Consider the following 26788-nt stretch of genomic DNA (forward strand, 5'->3'; position numbering starts at 1 on the left):
CTTTCTGCTAAATGACTAAAATGTAAAATGCACCCTATGGGCATGACACCATACTTCAGAGAAGGAAGAACTAGTTACGAATACCTGACTAAGGAGAGAGACCAGCTGGAGACTTCTTTCAACCAGTAACAGGCCTTTTTTTAACACAATGACTAGAAACAGAGCCCAGCTACAAACACGTTACAACACCTTGGCTGTAGAGAAACACCAGTTACAAAGGAAAATGCCAGATCTGTAAGTACGACGCTGGAGATGAGAAGCAGGCACAGGGAGTGAACATTTAATGGACATGGACAGCGTCTGGACAGGAACACAACAACCTTAATGCCGACACCGGGATCTAACCAGAGACAGAGGGGCAATCAACAAATTAAAGGTGAGTCCAATGATGCGCTGCTGCGCGTGATGGAGACCGGTGATGAAGCACAGGTGCGCGTAACAGTGGTGACAGGTGTAGTGCGTGTAACAGTGGTGACAGGGGTACGAGGCGAAGGCAGTCTGGCGTCTTCGAGCACCAGAGAGGAAGAGCATTGCCAACAAAGGGTATATAACAAGTATTGAGAAACTTTTGTTATTGACCAAATACTTATTTTCCACCATAATTTGCAAATAAATTCATTAAAAATCCTACAATGTGATTTTCTGGATTTTTTCCCCCTCATTTTGTCTATCATGGTTGAAGTGTACCTATGATGAAAATTACAGGCCTCATCTTAAGTGGGACAACTTGCACAATTGGTGGCTGACTAAATACTTTTTTGCCCCACTGTAAGTACTTTACACCACTGTCAAGAATATATATATTTTTCTTTCCTAAATTAAAAACTCTCAACTGCAAAAGATGTAAAGGTTTTAGACACAGCCACAGGAAGTAGTTTGGGTGTGGTGTGATGTTTTTCCCCGCATTGCAGATGGCTATATCGGTCTGCTAATGCAGGACTATTAAAGGCCCAGTGCATTACTTTTTTCTTTCTGAATTTGCAGGACCCCTACTGGTTTTAGGCCTTGAGTAAGGTAGAACAAATGTTTCAGTGTCACATCCTCTGAGGAGACATAGGCTTAATGTATGTGGCAGGTGGGCTCAATTAGGCATTACGTTAACCAGGTCACTAGTTTAATAATCTGGTTATTGACTCATAGGCCCAACAGCATATTATTGGGCTTGTACAGGAGCAACTTTTCAGTATTAGTTCTACAGGTGAATAGAAGCGAAGTCATGCACACCCTACCAACAATATATTTGTCATCCAATAGTGAACTGTTTACATTGTCTGAATATGTGACTGTCTCTGCTTGTGATCACTTGTTTCCTTTCCCATCAGTCTGTTACAATGTGTGGTCTGCCTTTTTTCTGTCATGTCAGTGGCTTGACCACACTGACGAGCAGCCCCACAGTCTTCAGGCCTATGTGGTGAAATACATTTCCACTGCAATGAATACTTTTCACTGCAGCGAACAGAATAGTTCTCAGTAATGCTAAAGGTCTACTCCTGACTCTTATTCTTACAGTTGACAAATCAATGTAGACCTGATAGGGGTGTTTGGATTTCTAAAAATGAAAGTGAAATTGCACTGGGAAAAGGAAGGCTATTTAAATGTGTGGGTAGGTCTAGGAGTGTAACTACAGTACTTTTGTACAACATTGTTTTCACATTCTCTAAGTAAATGAACTATATAAATTTGTGATGAGATGAAGAACACTGTGGTGATAGCCTCCCTAATGTTGCATGTTCTTCAGCACAAGACTCCAGCGTACATACTTCAGGCACTTGATAAAAGGACGCATATGGTATAAGCCTAAATATCATTATGTATGTCACCCACACATACCAAAGTCATGTTCATTTAGAATAAACATACTTCTCAGCACAGCCATAGGGATTATAATAGAGGATAGATAGCACAGACGGCGATTTATGAGGAGAAAAAAAGTTACAACATTTGAGGGTGGTTTCTACAGCTGGCAATTGTAACAGTAAAACTGACAATTGAAACAAAGCATTGGCTATGACATCAACTTGTAATTAATTACAATTGTAAAACTGCAGTTACAGTATTTGTAATATAATGGTTATTTTGAATACAGCAATTATAGTATAAGTGCAAAATCACCAGAGTTAGGACAATCACTACACCAGGGGTTAGGCAACCATGATCCTGGAGTGCCGCAGGCTATCCACGTTTTTGATTTAACACCTGTCCTTCCAGGTCGGTTATCACGGCTTAGGCTAAGACCCAGATGCAGATTAGCATGCCTGACTTGTTGCACCACCAAATAATGTGGCCATTTTCAAAGTTATCTTTTCTCCTGGCTGAAGCCATTACTTTTTATAGTTTGTTTACATAAAGAAAGGCACATTTACAACTTTGACATACTGAATTGAAAACAGTCATAATGCATAACCACGAGAAGTAGGGGTGCTAAGAGTGCTGCAGAAAACAGACAGATTTAAATAAATAAAAATACGACAATTAAAAAATCCCAAAATTATATTAGTCCTGTGTGAACATAGGCCTTGTTACTCCTGCATGAGTGGTCAGAAAGTCCTCAGCACCTTCCTCAACATGCTATACAGCACATCCGCCTCACTTTCAAAGAAATAAGTAGTACTGCTAGGTTTCACTGTAAAATGTAACAAACTACATTTTTTAAAATCAAATGTACAAATGATACATTTGTGACAACATTTAAAATATAGAATTCAATTTCTTTTCCAGAGCGACATACAGTAAGTGAATTCATCTTAAGACGGCTAGCTAAGACAACTAAATATCAGTCAATTATACAGGATATGAACATTACATTCCAGCTAAATTATGGCTATACAGTGCATTTGGAAAGTATTCAGACCCCTTGACTTTTTCCACATTTTGTTATGTTACAGCCTTAATCTACAGACAATAGCCCATAATGACAAAGCGTAAAACATTTTTTTGCAAATGTATTAACAGGTACCTTAATTGCATAAGTAATCAGAAATTGAAATTGAGCTCAGGTGCATCCTGTTTTCATTGATCATCCTTTAGATGTTGCTACAACTTGATTGGAGTCCACCTGTGGTAAATTCATATGATTGGACATGATTTGGAAAGGCACACACCTGTCTTTATATGGTCCCATAGTTGACATTGCATGTCAAAGCAAAAACCAAGCCACGAGGTCGAAGCAATTGTCCATAGAGCTCCTAGACAGGATTGTCGGGGCACAGATTTGGGGAAGGGTGCAGCATTGAAGGTCCCCAAGAACACAGTGGCCTCCATCATTCTTAAATGGAAAAAGTTTGGAACCACCAAGACTCTTCCTAGAGCTGGCCACCCCTCAATACAACCTAAATGTTGAAAGGAAAAAATGTATCTATGGACCTTTTGTTTCTAAAGCAGCCTAACAGCCATTGCTTCTAAGGAGTAGGTGGCTTTATCTCAAACGCCTGCTCTTTTTAAATTATGTACACAGCTGCTATCCACTGTCAAGCTAAACAATGACCAGCTATAAAAACGATACAGGGGAGGCACCTACATTTAAACAACAGAACAGACAGTACTGAAAGGAAGCTTTGGCACAGCAGTAGCATAGCAAAAACACTAGTGAATTGTATTAAAAGATATGTTCCATTTGTTTTAACTTATACATTGGGATTTGGGACAAAAGGTACTTGATAAGAAGGATATCCTGATCCTGCTAACAACTCAATGCATAGTTATTGAATTGGTCAGTATCAGTGGATGTAACCAAGGCCCCTATTTGACAGGTCTGTGAGAATGACGTACAAAGGAAGCCTGAAATTATAATATCAGCACAACAGTTCCAGGGGATTTTTCTCCCATAACTATGCCTCTAAAAGGTTGTTAGCATGAATATTGTTTTACTTTCATTTTGTTTCAACGTCCTCTTTTATGCTCTACAGAATGTGAGTTATCATTTTGGCCTCCCAGTGACTTCCCGTTTTTCTCCTTCATGCTGTGTCAACATCCCCGCTGGCAGCCATGCGATGCAACAGGAGTGTATCATAAACTGATGTCAGGTTAGGGTTGTCTCTATGCGACTCCAATTCTGGTATGTCTGTTCTGTGTGACTCCAATTCCGGTATATCTGTTCGCTCCTCCTAGGCAGGGAGAGGCAGGTAGGGGAGGGAAGGACAGAGAGGGACAGGGAAGAAGGGGCAGAGAGAGGAGAGATAAAAGGGGTGGGAAAACAACAAAAATAAAAGAGGATTTTATGCTTCTTTATTATAAACTTTGTGCCAGAGGAAGGAAACAGGACAAACCTGACACTTTCTTGTCTACTCTCATTGTTCTGCAGTAGGGAACTCAACAGTCAACACAACACATCTAGAACCTTTCCTAAAGATAGTGGAAGGAATCACTAAGCCTAACTTTAAAAGTCCACAGACTTTGCAAATACTGTAAAAGACTACATGAAGATCGAAGGCATTACTAATCAAATCAAATGTTATTTGTCACATGTACTGAATACGACAGGTGTAGACCTTACAGTAAAATGCTTACTTACTGTAAAAGCCCTTAACCAACAATGCAGAAAAAAAGTATTAAGTAAAAAAAAAAAGAAAAAAGTTACAAATAATTAAAGAGCAGCAGTAAAATAACAATAGTGGGGCTATATACAGGGGCTACCGGTACAGAGTCAATGTGTGGGGGCACCGGTAAGTCGAGGATTGAGGTAGTATGTGGGGGTAGAAGCTGTTAAGTCTTTTGGACCTAGAACTGGCACTCCAGTATGTGCTGTGTGGCTTCTCATTGTGCAACCAAACCATATAACGACATCAGGCCAGGTATCAAACTTAGGTGGTTTGTGCAACTCAAGACCACATGAACCCACTGACACAGAGCTAAAGCCAACAGTTGTAGACATGAGGGCTGATAAAGCAGCTGTATTGTCAATCAGCCTGTAGGTTTTTTACTAACCTGGTTATCTGTTCGTTTTTTAGGAATTATCGTTGCATACTCAATGTCAACTTGCACTCTTTCGGATGAATCTATGAAGACAGATGAAGGAAAGTAAATATGGGCCTAAGATGAGGTGCGACTAACTGACAGACATACAAACGCCCACCCCCCTGGACAGGTTCTGTAAACACTCAGGACTTTTGTTACTATGAGTACTGGTCTCTGTGCTTGCAGTCATTTTGGTGTCAGATAAGCCAAGCTATTAAAGTAATCATTGTCAGAGAGTGTGTGTGCCTTCTGCTTTTTCAACATTTAGAGAAGTTGTCTGGGATAATGACACTGTCTGACCAAGCAGAGGAAGTGTAGAAGATTACACTTTATTTTACATGCATTTCACACCTTTTCCAAAACACTACCCTTGATTGTAAATACCTGCCTTGTGAGTGTTCATTTCCCCTCTTCCTTAGATAGATTGCAAGTCCAACCAGCCCAGAGGCAACAAAAACGCAGATTACAGCAATAACCATACCCAGAGTCATCCCATCACTGTCTGAAATAAAACACAAGAAAATTATTTTCCCTATTTTCCTAAGTATGTTTTGGATGAGTTCAACTACACTTCAGTTTGACTTGGTAAATACTATTTTCTGGATGGTTTTAATTCAAAATGTCTCTTACCAGCATCATTAGGATGACCATCTTCACTGCAACATTTTGGGACAAGAACTGTCTCATTGCTGACAGGGTTGGAAGCCACACAGCTGTAGGTGGAGTTGTAGTTCTTTCCCTCTACCTCCAAACGGAGAGAGAGATCAGTGATGAGGTCAGGACTGCTGGTCTGGTTTAGTATTTCCTCTCCCCTGTACAGGGTCAAGGTCACCTCTTTTTCATTGTCCACAGAACACACCACACTACAGGAGCTGCGGTCACACTCTGTCAGCTGAGGTTTGGAAACAACATCTGGAAGAAAAAATACAGATAAATTGAAATTTGAACCTATATTAAATGTTTTTGTAATATACAACACAAACGCACAAACACTTACTGTATACAGTGAGCTCAAATTTGGTTGTTTTTTTATTTTCGTCTGTATTCTCAACAGTATAAACCCCAGCATCGTCAATCTGAAGGGCTGACAGAGTGAAGTATCTTGTAACATTGTTCAAGCGGAGGCGGTTTTCAAATCTCTTCTCAAGGGTGATTTTGCCTTCTTTACCAGGGTACACATTTGCAATACTGCCAAGGTCTTCATAAAGTAAATTGCCAGTCTTGATCACCCTCTCTTGAAAAGAGAAAGACTGTCCCACGATGCCTTTCACCTGCTGAGTCTCAGACTGGACTGTTTGCTGGGAAGCACAGAGAACTGTGGAAAGAGAGACTCAAAATTAACACAATGACTGCAATAAATCTCACAATACCTGGATGAGTGTTTAACATGTCAGTAACTGCATCCATATGATATTGTGATCTGATGTCAGACTGCACTGAAGATGACATGAAATTAGTTCATGTTTTCTGCACGTCTGCAATGTAGTCGACTGGAATTACACTAGTGACTTGAGTATCTCAGTCCTTCTTAGTTATTTACAGGCCTAATGTGATCGTTGGGGTCAGGAAATAATTGTTAGGATTCGTAGTTCAATATTTTGTCAGAAATTAAGTTCACGTGGAAATGCATTCTGAGTGAGGAAAGTTCGTCTTCCCCAATTGATTGTTTTTCCCCCCAAATAAAAGTCAAGGATATCACCGAAAAATCACATGACTTTACAGAGATATTTCATTACCACCGATATCCGTAAATAAATAGACGTGGAGGAGGCCGTAGGAGGGCAACAACCCAGCAGCAGGACCGCTACCTCCGCCTTTGTGCAAGGAGGAGCAGGAGGAGCACTGCCAGAGCCCTGCAAAATTACCTCCAGCAGGCCACAAATGTGCATGTGTCTGCTCAAATGGTCAGAAACAGACTCCATGAGGGTGGTATGAGGGCCCGACGTCCACAGGTGGGGGTTGTGCTTACATTCCAACACCGTGCAGGAGGTTTGGCATTTGCCAGAGAACACCAAGATTGGCAAATTCGCCACTGGCGCCCTGTGCTCTTCACAGATGAAAGCAGGTTCACACTGAGCACGTGACAGAGTCTGGAGACGCCGTGGAGAATGTTCTGCTGCCTGCAACATCCTCCAGCATGACCGGTTTGGCGGTGGGTCAGTCATGGTGTGGGGTGGCATTTCTTTGGGGGGCCGCACAGCCCTCCATGTGCTCGCCAGAGGTAGCCTGACTGCCATTAGGTACCGAGATGAGATCCTCAGACCCCTTGTGAGACCATATGCTGGTGCGGTTGGTCCTGGGTTCCTCCTAATGCTAGACCTCATGTGGCTGGAGTGTGTCAGCAGTTCCTGCAAGAGGAAGGCATTGATGCTATGGACTGGCCCGCCCGTTCCCCAGACCTGAATCCAATTGAGCACATCTGGGACATCATGTCTCGCTCCATCCACCAACGTCACGTTGCACCACAGACTGTCCAGGAGTTGGCGGATGCTTTAGTCCAGGTCTGGGAGGAGATCCCTCAGGAGACCATCTGCCACCTCATCAGGAGCATGCCCATGCGTTGTAGGGAGGTCATACAGGCACGTGGAGGCCACACACACACACTACTGAGCCTCATTTTGTCTTGTTTTAAGGACATCCAAAGTTGGATCAGCCTGTAGTGTGGTTTTCCACTTTAATTTTGAGTGACACTCCAAATCCAGACCTCCATGGGTTGATAAATTTGATTTCCATTGATCATTTTGGTGTGATTTTGTCAGCACATTCAATTATGTAAAGAAAAAAGTATTTAATAAGAATATATCATTCAGATCTAGGATGTGTTATTTTAGTGTTCCCTTTATTTTTTTGAGCAGTGTATTTCAGATCAGATCATTTCAAAACATCAGTTCTGAGTTATTGTTCCAAGTTCCAAGAGCAGCTGGTAAAATGATGAGCTCCTAATATCTAGTATTAGATATCATATTTCAAATAATTTTGAGGAAGAGTACATTTGAGAAAAACAAGAAAGAAAAAGAAGGACTAAGAATACAACATCAGAAGACAACTTTTATCCAGATAACTCAACTGGATAGCTAACAAGCTAACAGTTGCATACACATTTCTATGGAGTTGCTAAGAGTTTCTAGCTACTGGCTACCTGCTGTTAGCTTAAACACCTAGCTAGCTAACAAATAAAAAAAGGACAATCAAAAAGCACAGGAGGAAGGACAGGAAAACTAGTACCTAAACTTACACAAGCACGAGATAACTATTCAGACAGAAAACAATCGAGGTAGGCTTTGCTGTTTTCAACCCGGATCTCAGCGATCACTGCCTCATTGCCTGCATCCGCGATGGGTCCACAGTCAAACGACCACCCTTAATCACTGTCAAACGCTCCCTAAAACACTTCTGCGAGCAGGCCTTTCTAATCGACCTGGCCCGGGTATCCTGGAAGCATATTGACCTCATCCCGTCAGTCGAGGATGCCTGGTCCTTCTTTAAAAGTAATTTCCTCACCATATTAAATAAGCATGCGCCTTTAAAAAAATGTAGAACTAAGAACAGATATAGCCCTTGGTTCACTCCAGACCTGACTGCCCTTGAACAGCACAAAAACATCCTGTGGCGGACTGCAATAGCATCGAATAGTCCCCGCGATATGCAACTGTTCACTGATGTCAGGAACCAATACACACACGCAGTCAGTCAGGAAAGCAAAGGCTAGCTTTTTTCAAACAGAAATTTGAATCCTGTAGCTCTGTTTTGGGACACTGTAAAGTCCTTGGAGAACAAGAGCACCTCCTCCCAGCTGCCCACTGCACTGATAATCGAAAATTTCAATAAGCATTTCTCTACGGCTGGCCATGCTTTCCTCCTGGCTACCCCAACCCCGGCCAACAGCCTGCCCCTCCCTGCAGCTACTTGCCTGAGCCTCCCCAGCACCTTCACCCAAATCCAGATAGCAGATGTTCTGAAAGAGCTGCAAAACCTGGACCCGTACAAATCAGCTGGGCTAGACAACCTGGACACTCTCTAAAATTATCCACCGCCGTTGTTGCAACCCCTATTACCAGTCTGTTCAACCTCTTTTTCGTATCGTCCGAGATCCCTAAAGATTGGAAAGCTGCCGCGGTCATCCCCCTCTTCAAAAGGGGTGACTCTCTAGACCCAAACTGTTATAGACCTATATCCATCCCGCCCTGCCTCTCTAAAGTCTTCGAAAGCCAAGTTAATAAACAGATCACTGACCATTTTGAATTCCACAGTACCTTCTCCGCTGTGGTTTCCGAGCTGGTCACAGGTGCACCTCAGCCACGCTCAAGGTACTAAATGATATCATAACCGCCATCGATAAAAGACAGTACTGTGCAGCAGTCTTCATCGACCTGTCCAAGGCTTTCGACTCTGTCAATCACCGTATTCTTATCGGCAGACAATAGCTTTGGTTTCTCAAATGACTGCCCGCCTGGTTCACCAACTATTTCGCAGAGTTCAGTGTGTCAAATCGGAGGGCCTGTTCTCCGGATCTCTGACAGTCTCTATGGGCGTACCACAGGTTTCAATTCCCAGGCTGACTCTTTTCTCTGTATATATCAATGATGTCGCTCTTGCTGCGGGTGATTCCCTGATCCACCTCTACGCAGACGACACCATTCTGTATACATCTGACCCTTCTTTGGACACTGTGTTAACTAACCTCCATACAAGCTTCAATGCCATACAATACTCCTTGCGTGGCCTCCAACTGCTCTTAAACGCTAGTAAAACCAAATGCATGCTTTTCAACCGTTCTCTGCCCGCACCCACCCACCCGACTAGCATCACTACCCTGGACGGTTCTGACCTAGAATATGTGGACAACTACAAATACCTAGGTGTCTGGCTAGACTGTAAACTCTCCTTCCAAACTCATTTTAAACATCCAAAATCAAATCCAAAATCAAATCTAGAGTCGGCTTTCTATTTTGCAACAGTCTCCTTCACTCACGCCGCCAAACTTACCCTAGTAAAACTTGAGTATCCTATCGATCCTCGACTTCGGCGATGTCATCTACAAAATAGCTTCCAACACTCTATCACAGTGCCATTCTATCACAGTGCCATCCGTTTTGTTACCAAAGCCCCTTATACCACCCACTACTGCGACCTGTCAGCTGGCCCTCGCAACATATTCGTCGCCAGGATCACTGGCTCCAGGTCATCTTAGTCTATGCTAGGTAAAGCTCTGCTTTATCTCAGCTCACTGGTCACGATAACAACACCCACCCGTAGCACGTGCTCCAGCAGGTATATCTCACTGGTCATCCCCGAAGCCAACACGTCCTTTGTCTGCCTTTCCTTCCAGTTCTCTGCTGCTGGTGACTGGAACAAATTGCAAAAATCACTGAAGCTGGAGACTTACATTTCCCTCACTAACTTTAAACATCAGCTATCTGAGCAGCTAACCAATCACTGCAGCTGTACATAGTCCATCTGTAAATAGCCCACCCAATCTACCTACCGCATCCACATATTTTTACTTTTCTGCACACCAGTATCTCTATTTGCACATCATCATCTGCTCATCTATCACTTGTGTTAATTTGTTAAATTGTGAATAACTTCGCTACTATGGCCTATTTATTGCCTACCTCACACCATTTGCACACACTGTATATAGACGTTATTTTTTTCCTATTGTGTTATTGACTGTACGCTTGTTTATTCCATGTGTAACTGTGTTTGTGTCGCATTGCTTTCCTTTATCTTGGCCAGGTCACAGTTGTAAATGAGAACTTGTTCTCAACTAGCGTATCTGGTTAAATAAGGGTGAAATAAATAAAGAACAAATTGTTATTTACAATGACGACCTACACCGGCCAAAACTGGACACGATGGGCCAATTATACACCACCCTATGTGACTCCCAATCATGGTCAGTTGTGATACAGGCTGGAATCAAACTACTCTAGTGTCAGTGCCTTACACTGCTTCGCCACTCGGGAGCCCATATTTATTATTTTGATATTTTTTACTTTTGATACGCAAGTATATTTAAAACCAAATACTTTTGACTTATACTGCGTGACTTTCACTTTTGTAATTTTCTATTAAGTAACTTTACTTTTATTCAAGTATGATATTGGGTACTTTTCCCATCACCATGTTCACCGATATCCCCTTATACTTTCAATCAGTTTAGTTTTTGCTTTTTCAGTCACATTCCCGAAGCCCAAGAAACAAACACTTAGCTTCCTAGCAGTAGGGATGACCAGGAATGTTCTCTTGACAAGTACGTGAATTGAAAAATGTTCCTGTCCTGCTAAGCATTCAAGATGTAATGAGCTTTTGTGTGTCAAGGAAAATGTAGAGTAAGTACATTTTAAATTTTATTTAGGAATGTAGTGAAGTAAAAGTTATCAAAAAAAGTACAGTAAAGATACCCCAAAAACAACTAACTACCCCTCCCGGATCCGGGAGAATTGTCATCAACTACACTAATTAGCATAACGCAACGGACAAAAAATCTTACTAGAAAATATTCATATTCATGAAATCACAAGTGAAATATAGTGAAACACAGCTTAGCCTTTTGTTAATCACCCTGTCATCTCAGATTTTGAAAGTATGCTTTACAGCCAAAGCAAGACAAGCATTTGTGTAAGTTTATCGATAGCCTAGCATAGCATTATGTCCAGCTAGCAGCAGGAAGCTTGGTCACGAAAATCAGAAAAGCAATCAAATTAAATAGTTTACCTTTGATGAGCTTCAGATGTTTTCACTCACGAGACTCCCAGTTAGACAGCAAATGTTCCTTTTGTTCCATAAAGATTATTTTTATAGCCGAAATACCTCAGTTTCTTGTCCACCGGAAATTGCGGTCACGACAAATGCCGAAAAAAAAAACTCCAAATTAGATCCATAATATCGACAGAAACATGGCAAACGTTATAATCAATCCTCAAGGTGTTTTTCAAATATCTATTCAATAATATCAACCGGGACAATTGGCTTTTCAGTAGGAGCGAGAGGAACAATGGCCGCCTTTGTCTATTACGCACAAATCCCTCTGAGAGCCACCACCTGACCACTGACGCAATGTTGTTCATGCTAATTTTTCAAAATAAAATCCTGTAACTGTCTAGTGGCTGTAGACACATTAGGGACGCCATAGAAAAAGGAATCTGGTTTATATCACTTTCAATGGGCAATAGTGATGCATAAGGAACACAGGGGTTTCAAAATAAGAGTCACTTTCTGATTGGATTTCTCTCAGGCTTTCGCCTGCAATATCAGTTCTGTTATACTCAGACAATATTTTTACAGTTTTGGAAACATTAGTGTTCTCTATCCTAAGCTGTCAATTATATGCATCTTCTAGCATCTGGTCCTGAGAAATAGCCCGTTTACTTTGGGAACGTTATTTTTCCAAAAATGAATAGTGCCCCCTAGCCTTAAGTAGTACTTTAAAGTATTTTTACTTTAAGCTACTACTTACTCAGGTGTTCAAAAGCACATATCAGACCAAAAGCCTAATGCTTCATTCACTTAAAATACTGTGGTGGGTCACTATAGTACATACACAGCACTGGGTTATTGTAACCCAACACTGTTGAATGACCCAACACATTGGGTTACTTGATTTACCCCCAAAATTAAGTTATTTTGACCCAGCAGTGGGTTGCTTTTTACTGTTTTATTGTTATTCATTTGACCCAGCAGTGGGTTAATTCTTACCTTTTTGCTCTACCTTCTTTTACAGAAGGTGTTCATTTACAAATACTTCCAAAAATAAGTGTTTACAACACGTCATTCTTAAAATGACATATGGCCAATCACAACAAATTGTAGACAATACAAAATGTTTAAGATATACATTTTAGCTACAAAATGAAGTCATGCAAAATATAAAACAAATAAAGAACACAAATAAACTTTAGAAGCACAACCATACTTTTAAAAATCACAGCGGCCCTACCAATTAAAGCTGAGTAATGGGGCTGAAGAAAATTAAACACTTTACACTACTCCCCCTAACCCCTACAGTTCATGTTCAAGTGGAATTTGTAAAACAAAGTCTCCGGCTCCAGAGCTTGCGCATTCATGATGAATTCCAGGGAGTAGATGTGATTGTCCCCAGAGTCAGAACAAAGGGTTAGGTATCTTGTTCTTGGCAGAGATATTCAGTTGCTTGGTAGATATTCAGCCATATTGGTTACAGCCTGGGAATTTTAGAATAGGATTATAAAACATTGAACAATAATCAAGACACTCATCAAACTCTTGCACAAGCCTGTGTGAAGGATGCTAATCTGAGTCACTTCAATTAAATTTGACGCAGATAAAAGTAAAACTACTTAAGTAAAAGTCCAAAGTAGCTCATTTAATATGTTCCCAGAGTAAAAGTCATTGAGTTAATGTGGACAATTAGCTAATGTTGCTACAGTTACACATCTTACAGATCTTCCATGCATTACATTGAAAGAGGAAACGTACAGTTTGATCTAGGTTCATTTATTTTATGAGTTGCAACAAGGCACATCTGTAAAATATACTATTAACATTTGAAAAGAAATGAAACATTAAGACATTTTTATCAGTGGGGGAAAGGCTACTGAAATATCTTAATCAAGTATTGTTACTTTAAATTTACTCAATTATAAGTAAAATTACTGAATGAACTCATTTACAGTAACGAGATAATTTATCATTTGTTATTTTCCACCTCTGGTTTACAGTATTACATATTAATTAGTAGTCAATATTCCACATGTATACTTATTCTCAAATATGATTCAGGCCTCAATGTTTGGGCGGGCAGTATTCTTTCCAACTCGTTACACTGGTGGTGGGATCGTGTCATCTTTAGTATCTGGGGGACAAAGACAAATGATAGCTAACACATTAAGTGGAGTCAAAATTGATAGCCTAAACATGTGAATTGAGACATGTACCTAGCTAGCTATTGGTACCTAAAGTAACAGTATGCATCCAGATTTACTACCTAGCCTGTAAACTCAGAAACAATTAGGCAAAAAAAAAAGCATACAGTAACTTAACCACCATAAAAGCACTAGCTATAAACTTGCCAACTAGCTCCAATCATGTTATATGAACTCATAGACAGGGAATAGGTCTAGCTTAGTGAAATCTAGCCAGTCAAACCAAATGTTTGAGCTAACTACCTGACATGAAACAATGCAGTAGTGTTAAAGTTAGGCTTACAGAAGACATGCTTTCTACAGGCACTGACATAACTAGCCAGCCAAAACGACATTACATTTTTTGTTTCCAGGCACACAGCACAGAACAATTGATTGTTAAATAGTTAGCCAGCCAAGTTAGAACATGTTAGCTAAGTAACATTAGTTAACTAGCTAACTAATGTTTGAGCTAGCATGCATGGGGTTGCCAACATTTTCTAATATTGTCAATGACTGAGATATGTAATTTTGTTAGCTAGGTCTATTTAACCTGAACGGATAATAAACAATGTCAGATAGCTTTTTACTCACAGTTTTTGGTCAGCCATAGCGCCTTGCCCATTTATCCCTCAAAGTAATTCCACTATGAGCAGGCGGCACTGTCTGCTAGACTTGCTATACAGCTGCAACAATCCTCATTCAAGAGCTTGCTGGATAACTTTGATTTAGCAGGAGAATTAACCCAGCATTAACAACCCAACCTTTCTCTTTTTAAAGATGTGACGACCCTCCCACTCTGTCTGCCGAATTCTTTCTCTTTGTTCTTGTTTTCCTTATTAGGATGTCGGTGGGCGGAGCCGGGACGGTCGTCACTGAAATGGGACACACCTGGCCCGGGTGTGTCCCGGGATAAATACACCTTTTCCCCATTCATTGAGGAGACTCAGCGTGCAGACACACTGCTGGATTTTGTGTTGTGGTGGTTTTTGGTGGTGTGGTGTGGTGTGGTGTGGTGTGGTGTGGTGTGGTGTGGTGTGGTGTGGTGTGGTGTGTTGTGTTGTGTTATCCTGTGTTTTTTGGTGTTGTGGCGTTTGCTTTGGCACCTTTCAACAACCCTCATTATTACATCTATGTGTGCAACCACACACTTACACTACTGACTACATACACCATTGTTTATTGCCGGGGCGGCAGTGTAGCCTAGTGGTTAGAGCATTGGACTACTAACCGAAAGGTTGCAAGTTCAAATCCCTGAGCTGACAAGGTACAAAATCTGTCGTTCTGCCCTTGAACAGGCAGTTAACCCACTGTTCCTAGGCCGTCATTGAAAATAAGAATTTGTTCTTAACTGACTTGCCTAGTAAAATAAAGGTAAAAAAAAAAATATATAGGTTACTTCAGTTATTAAATATAATTTTGTTATTCCTTATCTCCACATTGTCTCCCTTTTTGTTACGTGCTTCGAGCCGGTTCGTAACAGAAAACAACGCAGCATTTTTTAGAGTGTAGGTAGTTCTTTATGAGTTTTAGTTTAGAAAACGATCTCTCCATAGAAGCAACAGTTACAGCTTGATTGTCATAGCAACAACAGGGAAATTGGGCAGAAGGTAGTTGTGCTTCAAATACAGCAATTCTGTGAAATCTTTAATTGAGTCCCCCATTCTCCTTAATTGCTGTTCTGGAGACAGGTTGTCTGGATACTGGACAGCCAATGAGTTAGCAGATGCAAACAGATCATCTTGACCAGACAACAACAGTTCTTGAGAGTTTGAACAAAAAAAGCTGTTTATGATTTTGTTCATCCACGTGAAGCGGAATTTGAGTTGTGGTTGCAATATCAACAGCCCTTTATCTATGGTGTATCTTGGCATGCATCATTCAAGACTAATAATGCATAATTTCACATAATGCATAATTTCTCAGGAAAGACTGTCTGGTGTGGCAGTACTCAGTACAGCAAACAGTCAGTCTCGCAACCTGGACATACAGGCCGTGGTGTAAACATTTGCACACAAAAATGGAGAACTTCATGACACCAGGGGAGTCTCAAATTGGATTGAATTAGATTTAATTTACCTTGAATATTGCAGCCCATTTGTGTAAGGTATTATCCAGACAATAACCGCTGAGTTCAACAATAAATAGTGGGTGAATTTATCCTCAAGCCGACTACTTTTTTTCCCTCATTTTCCTATTTGATGTTTAAAGTTGATACAAAGTTAGTGGCTAAACACGATATATAGCAATAGATAGTATACTGCATAATGAAACAATCCCTAGTAAGCTAGTGTTTTGAGGGTGGACTGACTGTATTATATAGCATTAATAGAGTGGTTTTACGCTCAACTTTCTATCCAAGCTGGGAGAGATCATGAGGACGGCTCATGTCATACAGGTTCAGGTAGCCTATACAGGACAGCAGTAGGGGTGCGTGGGTAAAATCATGGGGTAGCCAAGCCAGGAAAAAAAGCCATATTACAACTTATGTGTTGTGATAATTGTATTGTTTGCTCTATAACCTGTTAGTTCATATACCTTGACACCCTGATATGCGACCCGTTTCAAGAAGCTAGGCGTATTTCGCATGTCACTACTTCTTCGATGAGGTTCAACGGTGGTTGGCATCCAATAGATGTTGCATTACCACCACCAACTAGACTGGACAATAACTACCTAATACCATACCATCTAACCCTGCTCCCATTAATACCCCACCACACTACTCCACTATTTAAACCTATCTAATCCTACATTCCGAAAGGACGGGACACCACGACTCAACACACCCTGTAACTCTTCTGACTTCAAATCTCGTACACCCAAATATTTCTCTGCAGCTGCCACCACAACCTCTATTTTCTGTGACTTTTCCATCCCTGCGGGACAGATGATAACCATTGCTACGAATGCTAAAAGCCAATCTTACTGTAGCATATATCATTCTTTGGCCTTTCCCTCTGTGTTGATACAGATCTGCTACTCACAAGACTCCTCTCAGTATCCCGCCCCCTTGACCCATCTTTCTCAACTTTCTTTACTGCCTCAGCATACAACAAACGTGTTTTTCCCCCAAAAATGCATTCTGGAACAGGTGAACTTTCATGTATGTGCCTTTTTAAAAATGTATTTCATTTTACTAGAATCCCCATTAGCTGTTGCGAAAGCAGTGCTCTTCCTGGGGTCCACATAACACATGAAACATGACATAATACAGAACACTAATAGACAAGAACAGCTCAAGGACAAAACTAAAAAAATGTAAATGGCACATGTCGCCTACATATCAATAAATACACACAAACTATCTAGGTCAAATAGGGGAGAGGCGTTGTGCCGTGAGGTGTTTGTTTATCTGTTTTGTGAAACCAGGTTTGCTGTTCATTTGAGCATTATGAGATGGAAGTTCCATGCACTAATGGCTCTAGATAATACAAAACACTGTCATGAATTTGTTCTGGATTTGGGTACTGTGAAAAGACCCCTAGTGGCATGTCTGTCTCTCCTCAACTCTTAGCCAAGAGAGACTGGCGTGCATAGTATTTATATTAGCCGTCTGATGACAATGAAGAGCAAGACGTGCCATTCTGTTCTGGGCCAGCTGCAGCTTAACTAGGTCTTTCCTTGCAGCAGTCAACCACACGACTGGACAATAATCAAGATAAGACATAACTAGAGCCTGAAGGACTTGCTTTTTTGAGTGTGGTGTCATCAAAGCAGAACTTTAAAGTAATACTTAAGTCGTTTTTTGGGTATCTGTACTTTACTCAACTATTTATATTTTCGACAACTTTTACTACTACACCACATTCCTAAAAAAAACATTGTACTTTTCACTCCGTACATTTTCCCTGAAAACCAAAAACACTTTACACTTTGAATGTTTAGCAGGACAGAAAATTGTCAAATTCATACACTTATTAAGATTAAACTTGGTCATCAAATCAAATTATATTGGTCACATACATACTGTATGTTTAGCAGATGTTATTGCGGGTGAGGCGAAATGCTTGTGCTTATAATTCTGATAGTGCAGAAATCTAACAAGTAATATCTAACAATTTCACAACAAATACCTAATATACACAAATCAAAGTAAAGGAATGGAGATATATGGATAAGCAATGTCAGAGCGGCATAGGCCACGATACAGTAGATAGTATATAATATTGTATATACATATGAGATGAGTAATGCAAGATATGTAAACATTAAAGTTACATTATTAAAGTGACTAGTGTTCCATTTATTAAAGTGGCCAATGATTTCAAGTCTGTCTATGTATGCAGCAGCCTATCTGTGCTAGTGATGGCTATTTAACAGTCTGATGGCCTTGAAATAGAAGCTGTTTTTCAGTCTTTTGACCTTGCCTTCTGGATGATAGTGGGGTGAAGTAACGGGGTCAGTGGCTCGGGTGGTTGTTGTCCTACTGCCTCTGGGCTGGTGGACTCACTAATGTTGGAGTGTGTCCCTGGCTACTCGTCCAATTTTAAAACAAGAAAATTGGGCTGTCTGCTTTGTTTAATATAAGGAATTTTAAATGATTGATCATTTTGCTTTTACTTTTGATACTTCAGTATATTTTAGCAATTACATTTACTTTTGATACTTAAGTATATTTAAGACCAAATACTTTAAAACTTTTACTCAAGTAGTTTTTTACTGGCTGACAATCACTTTTACTTGAGTAACTTTCACTAAGGTATCTATACTTTTACTCAAGTATGAGAATTGGGTACTTTATCCACCACTGACCTCTCCCCATCTTTACAACCATTGAATCTATATGTTTTGTCCATGACAGTTTACAATCTAAGGTAACACCAAGTAATTTAGTCTCCTCAACTTCAACAGCCACACCATTCATTACCAGATTCAGTTGAGGTCTAGAATTTATGGAATGAGTTGTACCAAATACAATGCTGTTAGTTTTAGAGAAGTTCAGGACTAGTTTATTACAGGCCACCCATTCCAAAACAGACTGCAACTCTTTGTTAAGACTAAACAAAGCATGGACACACATGCTTTGTTTAATTCCAATGGCAGGTAAACATAAAAAATAGTAGAGAGCCTAGAGAGCTACCCTGCGGTACACCACACTTTAAATGTTTCCATGAAAGAAAACCCCCTTGAGTTCTATTAGAAAGATAGCTCTGAATCCATGATATGGCAGATGTTGCTACTCCTCTCAAAGATCAGTGTGAAAAAGTTGTGATGTTACTTTCTGCACACGGTTGACTTGACACAACAATGAGCCAAACCAGGTGTAGCTACGATGTCATGAAGAGTTCACCCATGCATATGGTTAAGAGTCTAGACACATTTTCAGATGTTATACGTTTGTACTTTTCTCAGAAAGTCATTTTCATTGCAAGTTAAGGTGTACTGTTAGCTAGCAAGCAAACATTAGCTTTCTGGAGGATCTGTGTAGTAATACTATTAGTATCTCAGAAAGCCATTTTCATTGCTAGTTATAGCCATATGTTATCTAGCTGGCTAACATTGAACCTAGTGGGTTAGCTTTAGCTACCTGCAGATTCAAACTTCATGGATGGTGGCTAGCTATACCAAACCATTTGTACTGAAGCTATGGGTTGGTATTATGGTTCATTGTTTAGCTAACTTGCTATTTTATGAACATGTCAAGACAATAGTGACCCATCTGGGGGATGGTTATAGCATTGATTTTCCCATCAATTTAGACATGTGTCTGGGTAAGCATCATCTAATAATTACAAAATATTTTTTATCTGGACTTCTTAAGGATAGGGGGCAGTAATTTCACGTTTGGATGAAAAGCTAGCCCAAAGTAAACTGCCTGTTACTCAGGCCCAGAAGCTAGGATATGCATATAATTGGTAGATTTGGAAAGAAAACACTCGGATGTTTCTAAAACTGTTAGAATAATGTATGTTAGTATAACAGAAGTGATTTGGCAGGCGAAACCCCGAGGACAAAAAAATAAATTGAGGTCACTGTTTTCCTTTAGGTTTCTATGGGAAGCTCTATTTAGTAGGAACCGGGTTGCAGTTCTTATGGCTTCCACTAGATGTCAACAGTCTTTAGAAATTGGTTGATGTTTTTCTTTTGATAAATGAAGAAGTACGGCTGTTCTTTGTGAGTGTCAAGCCAAGTGGATTCTTCTGTTTGGTGCGCGTGAACTGGAACGCGCTTCACATTGTTTTTATCCGGTATTGAACACAGTATATTCCGTCTTACATTTGATCAATTATTTAAGTTTTAGGATACCTAAGGTTGGATTAGGAACATTGTTTGAAATGTTTGGACCAAGTTTACAGGTAATTTATTAGATACTTTGTAGTATCTACATTTTGGAGTGCCAACAGAAGAAGATCTTCAAAGGTAAGGGATTAATTATATCGCTATTTCTGACTTTTGTCACACACCTGCCTGGTTGAAATCTGATTTTCATGTGATTGTATGCGGGGCGCTGTCCTCAGATAATCGCATGGTCTGCTTTCGCCGTAAAGCCTTTTTGAAATCTGACACAGCGGCTGGATTAACAAGAAGTTAAGCTTTATTTTGATGTTTTACACTTTTATGTTTTATTCATTTTTATTATGAGTATTTCTGTTTTTTAATTTGGCGCACTTCAATTTCACTGGATGTTGTCAAATCAATCCCATTAACGGGATTCGAGCGGGAAGGAATTACTAAGAAGTTAAGAAATAGACCAAGGTGTATATGAAGTATATTTTTACGAGTTTTTCCTTATTGTAGGCTACTACTTTCACCAGTTTTAGTCTTGAAATCATTGGTTGGGTGGGGCTAAGGCTTAAGAGTATGTGAATGACGCTGAATAGGTGTAGACAAAGAAGAACTCTCCAGTAGGTGTACCAAAACATTCAATGGCCATTTTCTCAAAAGTGGGATTACAAGTTAATCAACTTTCAAAGCAGAATTACCTTCACATTGTTCCTCAACTGCAGAGTATGATACTTTTATGTAAAAAATATGTAAAAAAAACACAATTTCAAATGTTGCTATCTCAGACCGAATCCAGGCCTGTAGGCCTAAGGCTGAGACATTAAGAAGACACAGTCAAAGAATAAATTCAACCACAACTTTATTTCATTCAAAAACCTTAGAGCTACATCTATCAGGTGAAGTTCGCAAAACATATTGCCTATAATAAACAGTTACATGACCTACAGCATGGTCAAGCAAGTTAATGTTTCCGACATTTTCCGACTACTAAACAACTATTGATTTAGAACCGCAGAGTTACCACAAGTCACAAAGAACAGGCGCTGCCTCCACTATTTCATCACCATTTCAACTTCAGCATTCCAAAATCATCTAATCACCTATGCTTAGTCTAAAACAGTGACAACTAACATATACAAAAACACGATTTAGTCCAATCAACATAAGCTAAATATAATGTGGTTGTCCATGGTAATGATTTCTGTGTGTGTGCGTGCTTGCATGCAAGTAGAAAATACATGTTGACTCACCCTACTTGTAGAGAAACTGACATCCTCCTCTTTCATATTATACAGTAGGCTACAAACTTTTAGTTTATGTTGTTATAGGCTGCCTGGCTAAAATGCTTGCTATAGCTAGCCTAACTTCCTTTCATTGGCAATGATGTGCCAGGCCAGCTAGTTAACGTTAGCCTATAGTAGGCCTATAGCGTGTAACAATTGTCTGTCCTCGGTTGCAACACTCACTTCTGAGTTCCAAACTGCCTCTGGAAGCAACGTCAGCACAAGAACTGTGGGTTTCCACGGCCGAGCAACCACACATACAAGCCTAAAATCACCATGCGCAATGCGAAGCATCAGCTGGATTAAAGTAAAGCTCACCGCCATTGGACTCTTGAGCATTGGAAATCACGCTTCACCATCTGGCAGTCTGATGGATGAATCTGGGTTTGGCGGATGCCAAGAGAACGCTGCCTGCTTGAATTCATAAGGCCAACCCCCAAAAACTACTTAAGTAGTACTTTAAAGTATTTTTAATTAAGTACTTTACACCACTGCTGACCACATACTTTTGGTCATGTAGAGTAGCTCTTATTTCTCTTGAACGTCTTCATTCTCAGTTTTAAGACATTCAAGCGAGACACTTACACCCTAAAAAAACACCACTTTTTTGTCTCACGCTATGAACAGAGGAACATCACATTTGTGGTGGGCTGACTAGTGGACCAGCCCATGAACTTTGTCAAAAAGTACATCGCCTGTTCCAAAGACCTGCCTCTCGCTCTTCCATCCATCTATGTGACAGACAGCCTCTGACCACATAATCACAGGAAACCACAAACATTTCCTGTTTAATGTCCCCCTCGAAAGCAGTTAAAATGCCACTGAGTTTAAATGTTCATTTTACCTAATGACTTTTAGATATTGATATCCATTAAAGAATTTCATCATTTTGGGGATGAAGTCATGTCCATAAAGGTGCATGTTTTATTGTCACATTCATAGTCATTAGTCTTTTCAAACATCAATGGGCAGGCACTGTGAGCCTAAACACATGACTTCTGTCATTTGTCAAAAATTGTAATAGAACACAAATTAGTTTCAAATGACAAGCTACAGTCTCAGTCTCAGAGAACTATAAAAGGTTATCAGCCTGTTGTTTCCAAAAATATTATTAATCTCTCATCTAAATGATTCTATGAATCAATAAAGTATTGGCATACTCTGTAGTTGGTGTATAGATCACAAACCTTTATATCCTACAACTCTTTTTTTCCCGTGAAAGAACCTATCCCTGTCTGTATCTATCCCTTACTTTAACTATATGTCTAATGCTCGGACAGGATACAGGAGCACGTCTCTCCAGAAAGGGAGGAATGTTATTTTGGAATGAGTCTTAGCGATAGGCTAAACACAGTGTAAATGTTGCACTGTTTAAATGATTTAGCATTTTTGAATTTGACCAATGTTGCTAATTAAAACATTTACAAATAAAAACATTTGGCTACTTATCTATCATCTCCCACATACAATTTTAGTTAGTGCAGCAAATCAGTAAAAACAAAAGAAACATACCATTAATGACAAAATATAGTAGCATGAACATCAGTTTGGCAAGCCTTCTCCATCTGAACAAATGGTTCATTCCTCTAAAGCTCCAGCTGTTCAGTGGTGCGTACTGTGAAGAACTGGAAAGATGTGATCTTGTCCTGATACAGAGGAGAGAATAGACTCAACCAGACCAGCAGCCCTCTGTGGTGTATTCATTAAGACGATTCTGTTGCAAAACGTTTCTTAGACAGAAGGAAACAGAAAAGGGAGGGACCTACCTGAATTTATCCAATAGAAACTGCTGTTTTAGTTGCAACTGTTTGGGCAAATGTTTACACCCCTCATCTCATCACCAGTCTTTCTCTTCCTCTCGAGGCAGAGAGATAAGATTATAACTCCATCTACAGTGGTGTATTTGATGACCCTGTCAGTAATCACAACATCACAACACCCCGAGGAGATGGAGGCTTAGTAGAAGAAGCATGTGTGACAATTTGGATAATCCATGACTGCCATCATGTCTGAGCTCATTACATTATAATACCCATCCCTCTTGAGATAAAGAGAGCGGTTAGTAGACTTGTTATGTAGTGATGAACCAGAGTGTAGGTTGTTAAACTCTTAAGGATCCGCCCCTTTTTTTCAATTTTCACCTAAAATGACATACCCAAATCCAACTGCCTGTATGTCAGGCCCTGAAGCAAGGATATGCATATTCTTGGTAACATTTGAAAGGAAACAGTGTGACATTTTTGGAAATGTGAAAGGAATGTAGGATAAAATAACACAATAGATCTGGTAAAAGATAATACAAACAAAAAAAAAACGTTATTTTGTATTTTTTTTGTACCATCATCTTTGAAATGAAAGAGAAAGGCCATAATGTGTTATTATAGCTCAGGTGCAATTTCGGTTTTGGCCACTAGGCAGCAGTGAATGTGCAAAGTTATCGACTGATGAATGATCCATTGCATTTCTGTATCAAGACTGCCCAAATGTGCCTCATTTGTTTATTAATAAACTTTAATGTTCAAAATTGTGCACTCTCCTCAAACAATAGCATGGTATTATTCCACTGTAATAGCTACTGTAAATTGTTCAGCGCAGTTAGATTAACAAGCATTTAAGCTTTCTGCCAATATCAGATATGTCTATGTCCTGGGAAATGTTCATGTTACTTACAAACTCATGCTAATGAGCCTATGTTAGCCTAACCTTCCTGTAGAAAGGACATCGATTAAAGAGCACCTTCTAATGGAGAAAAGAGAATTTCACTGTGAACTGTTTGCAGTTTGCATTATCGTGTATGGTAGCCTTCTGTATGCTATTGTGTGAGGTATATACACTGAGTGTACAAAATATCAGGAATTCCTGTTCTTTCCATGACAGACAGACCAGGTGAATCCAGGTGAAAGCTATGATCCCTTGATGTCACGGTTACCTGTTAAATCCACTTCAATTAGTGTAGATGAAGGGGAGGAGACAACCTGTCTGGGAACGGGGTTCTGCTAGCGGACATAGAACATAAAAATTAGAATGCCCACCCCAACTCACGCCCTGACCAAACCAAAATAGAGACATAAAAAGGATCTCTAAGGTGACAGATAAAATGAATCACTAACCTTTGATCTTAATCAGATGACACTCATAGGACTTCAGGTTACACAATACATGTATGTTTTGTTCGAAAAGTGCATGTTTATATCCAAAAATCTCATTTTACATTGGCGTGTAATGTTCAGTAGTTCCAAAACATGCGGTGATTTTGCAGAGAGCCACATCAATTCACAGAAATACTCATAATAAACATTGATCAAAGATACAACTATTACATGGAACTTTAGATAAACTTCTCCTTAATCCAGATTTCAAAAAAACTTTACAGAAAAAGCTTACCATGCAATAATCTGAGTATGTGTAGTCAACATTAGTCAGAAATAGCATTATAAATATTCACTTACCTTTGATGATCTTCATCCGAATGCACTCCCAGGAATCCCTGTTCCACAATAAATGTTTGATTTGTTCGATAAAGTTCATCATTTATGTCCATATACCTCCTTTTGTTAGGGCGTTTGGTAAACAAATCCAAACGCGCGTGCACATCCAGCGGAAAGGTCGGACGAAAAGTCCAAAAAGTCATATTACTGGTCGTACAAACATATCAAACAAAGTATAGTATCAATCTTTAGGATATTTTTAACATAAATCTTCAATAATGTCCCAACCGGAGAATAAGCAATGGAATGCGAGCTAACTCTCTCATGACCGCACGTCACGAGCCGTGGCTCTCTGCCAGACACCTGACTCATTCCCCTCTCAATCAACCCCCCTTCACAGTAGAAGCCTGAAACAAGTTTCTAAAGACTGTTGACATCTAGTGGAAGCCTTAGGAAGTGGAACATGACCAATATCCCACTGTGTCTTCAATAGGGGCTGAGTTGAACAACTACAAACCTCAGATATCCCACTTCCTGGTTGGATTGTTTCTCAGGTTTTTGCCTGCCATATGAGTTCTGTTATACTCACAGACATCATTCAAACATTTCTAGAAACTTCAGAGTGTTTTCTAACCAATACTACTAATAATATGCATATATTAGCATCTGGGACTGAGTTGGAGGCAGTTTACTCTGGTCACGCTTTTCATCCAAAAGTGAAAATGCTGCCCCCTATCCCAATGAAGTTTGAAATAAGGATTTTTAAGCCTTGAGACGATTGAAACATGGATTGTGTATGTGTTCCATTCAGAGAGTGAATGGGTAAGACAAAATATTTAATTGCCTTTGAACAGAATATAGCAGTAGGTGCCAGGCGCAATGGTTAGAGTGTGTCAAGAACTGCAATGCTGTTCGGTTTTTCACACTCATCAGTTTCCCGGTGTGTATCAAGAATGGTCCACTACCCAAAGGACATCCAGCCAACTTCACACAACTGTGGGAAGCATGGTTGTTGACATGGGCCAGCATCCCTGTGGAACACTTTCAACACCTTGTAGAGTCCATGACCCGGAAAACTGAGGCTTTTCTGAGAGCAAAAGCGTGTGCAACTCCGTATTAGGAAGGTGTTCCTAATGTTTTGTACACTCAGTGCCTTCAGAAAGCATTCATACCCATTGACTTATTCCACATTTTGTTTTGTTACAGACTAAATTCAAAATGGATTAAACAGATTTTTCTTCTCACATATCTACACACAATATCTCATAATGACAAAGTAAAAATATGTTTTTTGAAATGTTTACACATTTTTTCTAAATTAAATACAGAAATATCTAATTTACATAAGTATTCACACCCCTGAGTCAATGATTTGTAGAAGCATCTTGGGCAGCTATTACAGCTGTCTTTCTGGGTAAGTCTTTGCACATTATTCTTATTCTTCAAGCTCTGTCAAGTTAGTTGTTGATCATTGCTAGACAGACTTTTTCAAGTTTTGACATATATTTTCAAGCCAATTTAAGTGAAAACTGTTATTAGGCCACTCAGGAACATTCAATGTAGTCTTGGTAAGCAACTCCAGTGTATATTTGGCCTTTTGTTTTAGGTTATTGTCCTGCTGAAAGTTGAATTTGTCTCCCAGTTAGTTGGAAATCAGACCGAACCATGTTTTCCTCTAGGATTTTGCCCTTGCTTAGCTCTAATCCATAAAAAAAAAATCCTAAACAAACTCCCAAGTCCTTTCCGATGACAAGCATACCCATAACATGATGTAGCCACCACCATGCTTGAAATTATGGGTACTCAGTGATGTGTTGTGTTGGATTTTCCCCAAACATAACACTTTGTACTCAGGACATAAAATACATTTCTTTGGCTTATTGCAAACATTATGCATGTTTTGGAATATTTGTATTCTGTACTGGCTTTGTATTAGTATTGTGGATTAATTACAATGTTGCTGGTCCATCTTCAGTTTTCTCCTATCAAATTCATTAATGGCTCTGTAATG

The 26788-nt window shown here is 39.8% G+C and overlaps 1 protein-coding gene and 1 long non-coding RNA gene across 5 annotated transcripts; both read right to left on the reverse strand.

Moving 5' to 3' along the window:
• Nucleotides 1-2313: 2313 nt before the first annotated feature.
• Nucleotides 2314-23065, reverse strand: LOC109901078 (SLAM family member 5-like). 4 transcript variants are annotated; one of them, XM_020497100.2, is made up of 6 exons: nucleotides 22862-23041; nucleotides 5951-6268; nucleotides 5584-5865; nucleotides 5342-5455; nucleotides 4924-4994; nucleotides 2314-4103 (listed from the first exon to the last, which is right to left on the reverse strand). In XM_020497100.2, exons 1-6 carry the CDS (start codon nucleotides 22929-22931, stop codon nucleotides 3954-3956), a joined length of 1005 nt encoding a protein of 334 aa, XP_020352689.1. In that variant the 5' UTR covers nucleotides 22932-23041; the 3' UTR covers nucleotides 2314-3953. The 4 variants fall into 4 exon arrangements, 3 of the variants coding, with proteins under 3 accessions (XP_020352689.1, XP_020352691.1, XP_020352690.1); XM_020497102.2 differs by having other exon boundaries at nucleotides 5338-5455; XR_004211964.1 differs by lacking the exon at nucleotides 22862-23041 and adding an exon at nucleotides 10204-10620 and having other exon boundaries at nucleotides 3596-4103; nucleotides 5338-5455.
• Nucleotides 12331-14624, reverse strand: LOC109901081 (uncharacterized). Its single transcript, XR_002256673.2, has 3 exons — nucleotides 14433-14624; nucleotides 13696-13789; nucleotides 12331-13139 (listed from the first exon to the last, which is right to left on the reverse strand). It is a non-coding gene; the product is annotated as an uncharacterized LOC109901081 (long non-coding RNA).
• Nucleotides 23066-26788: the final 3723 nt, after the last annotated feature.

Source organism: Oncorhynchus kisutch, linkage group LG12 (assembly GCF_002021735.2).
Source record: "Oncorhynchus kisutch isolate 150728-3 linkage group LG12, Okis_V2, whole genome shotgun sequence".
NCBI classification, from domain to species: Eukaryota; Metazoa; Chordata; class Actinopteri; order Salmoniformes; family Salmonidae; genus Oncorhynchus; species Oncorhynchus kisutch.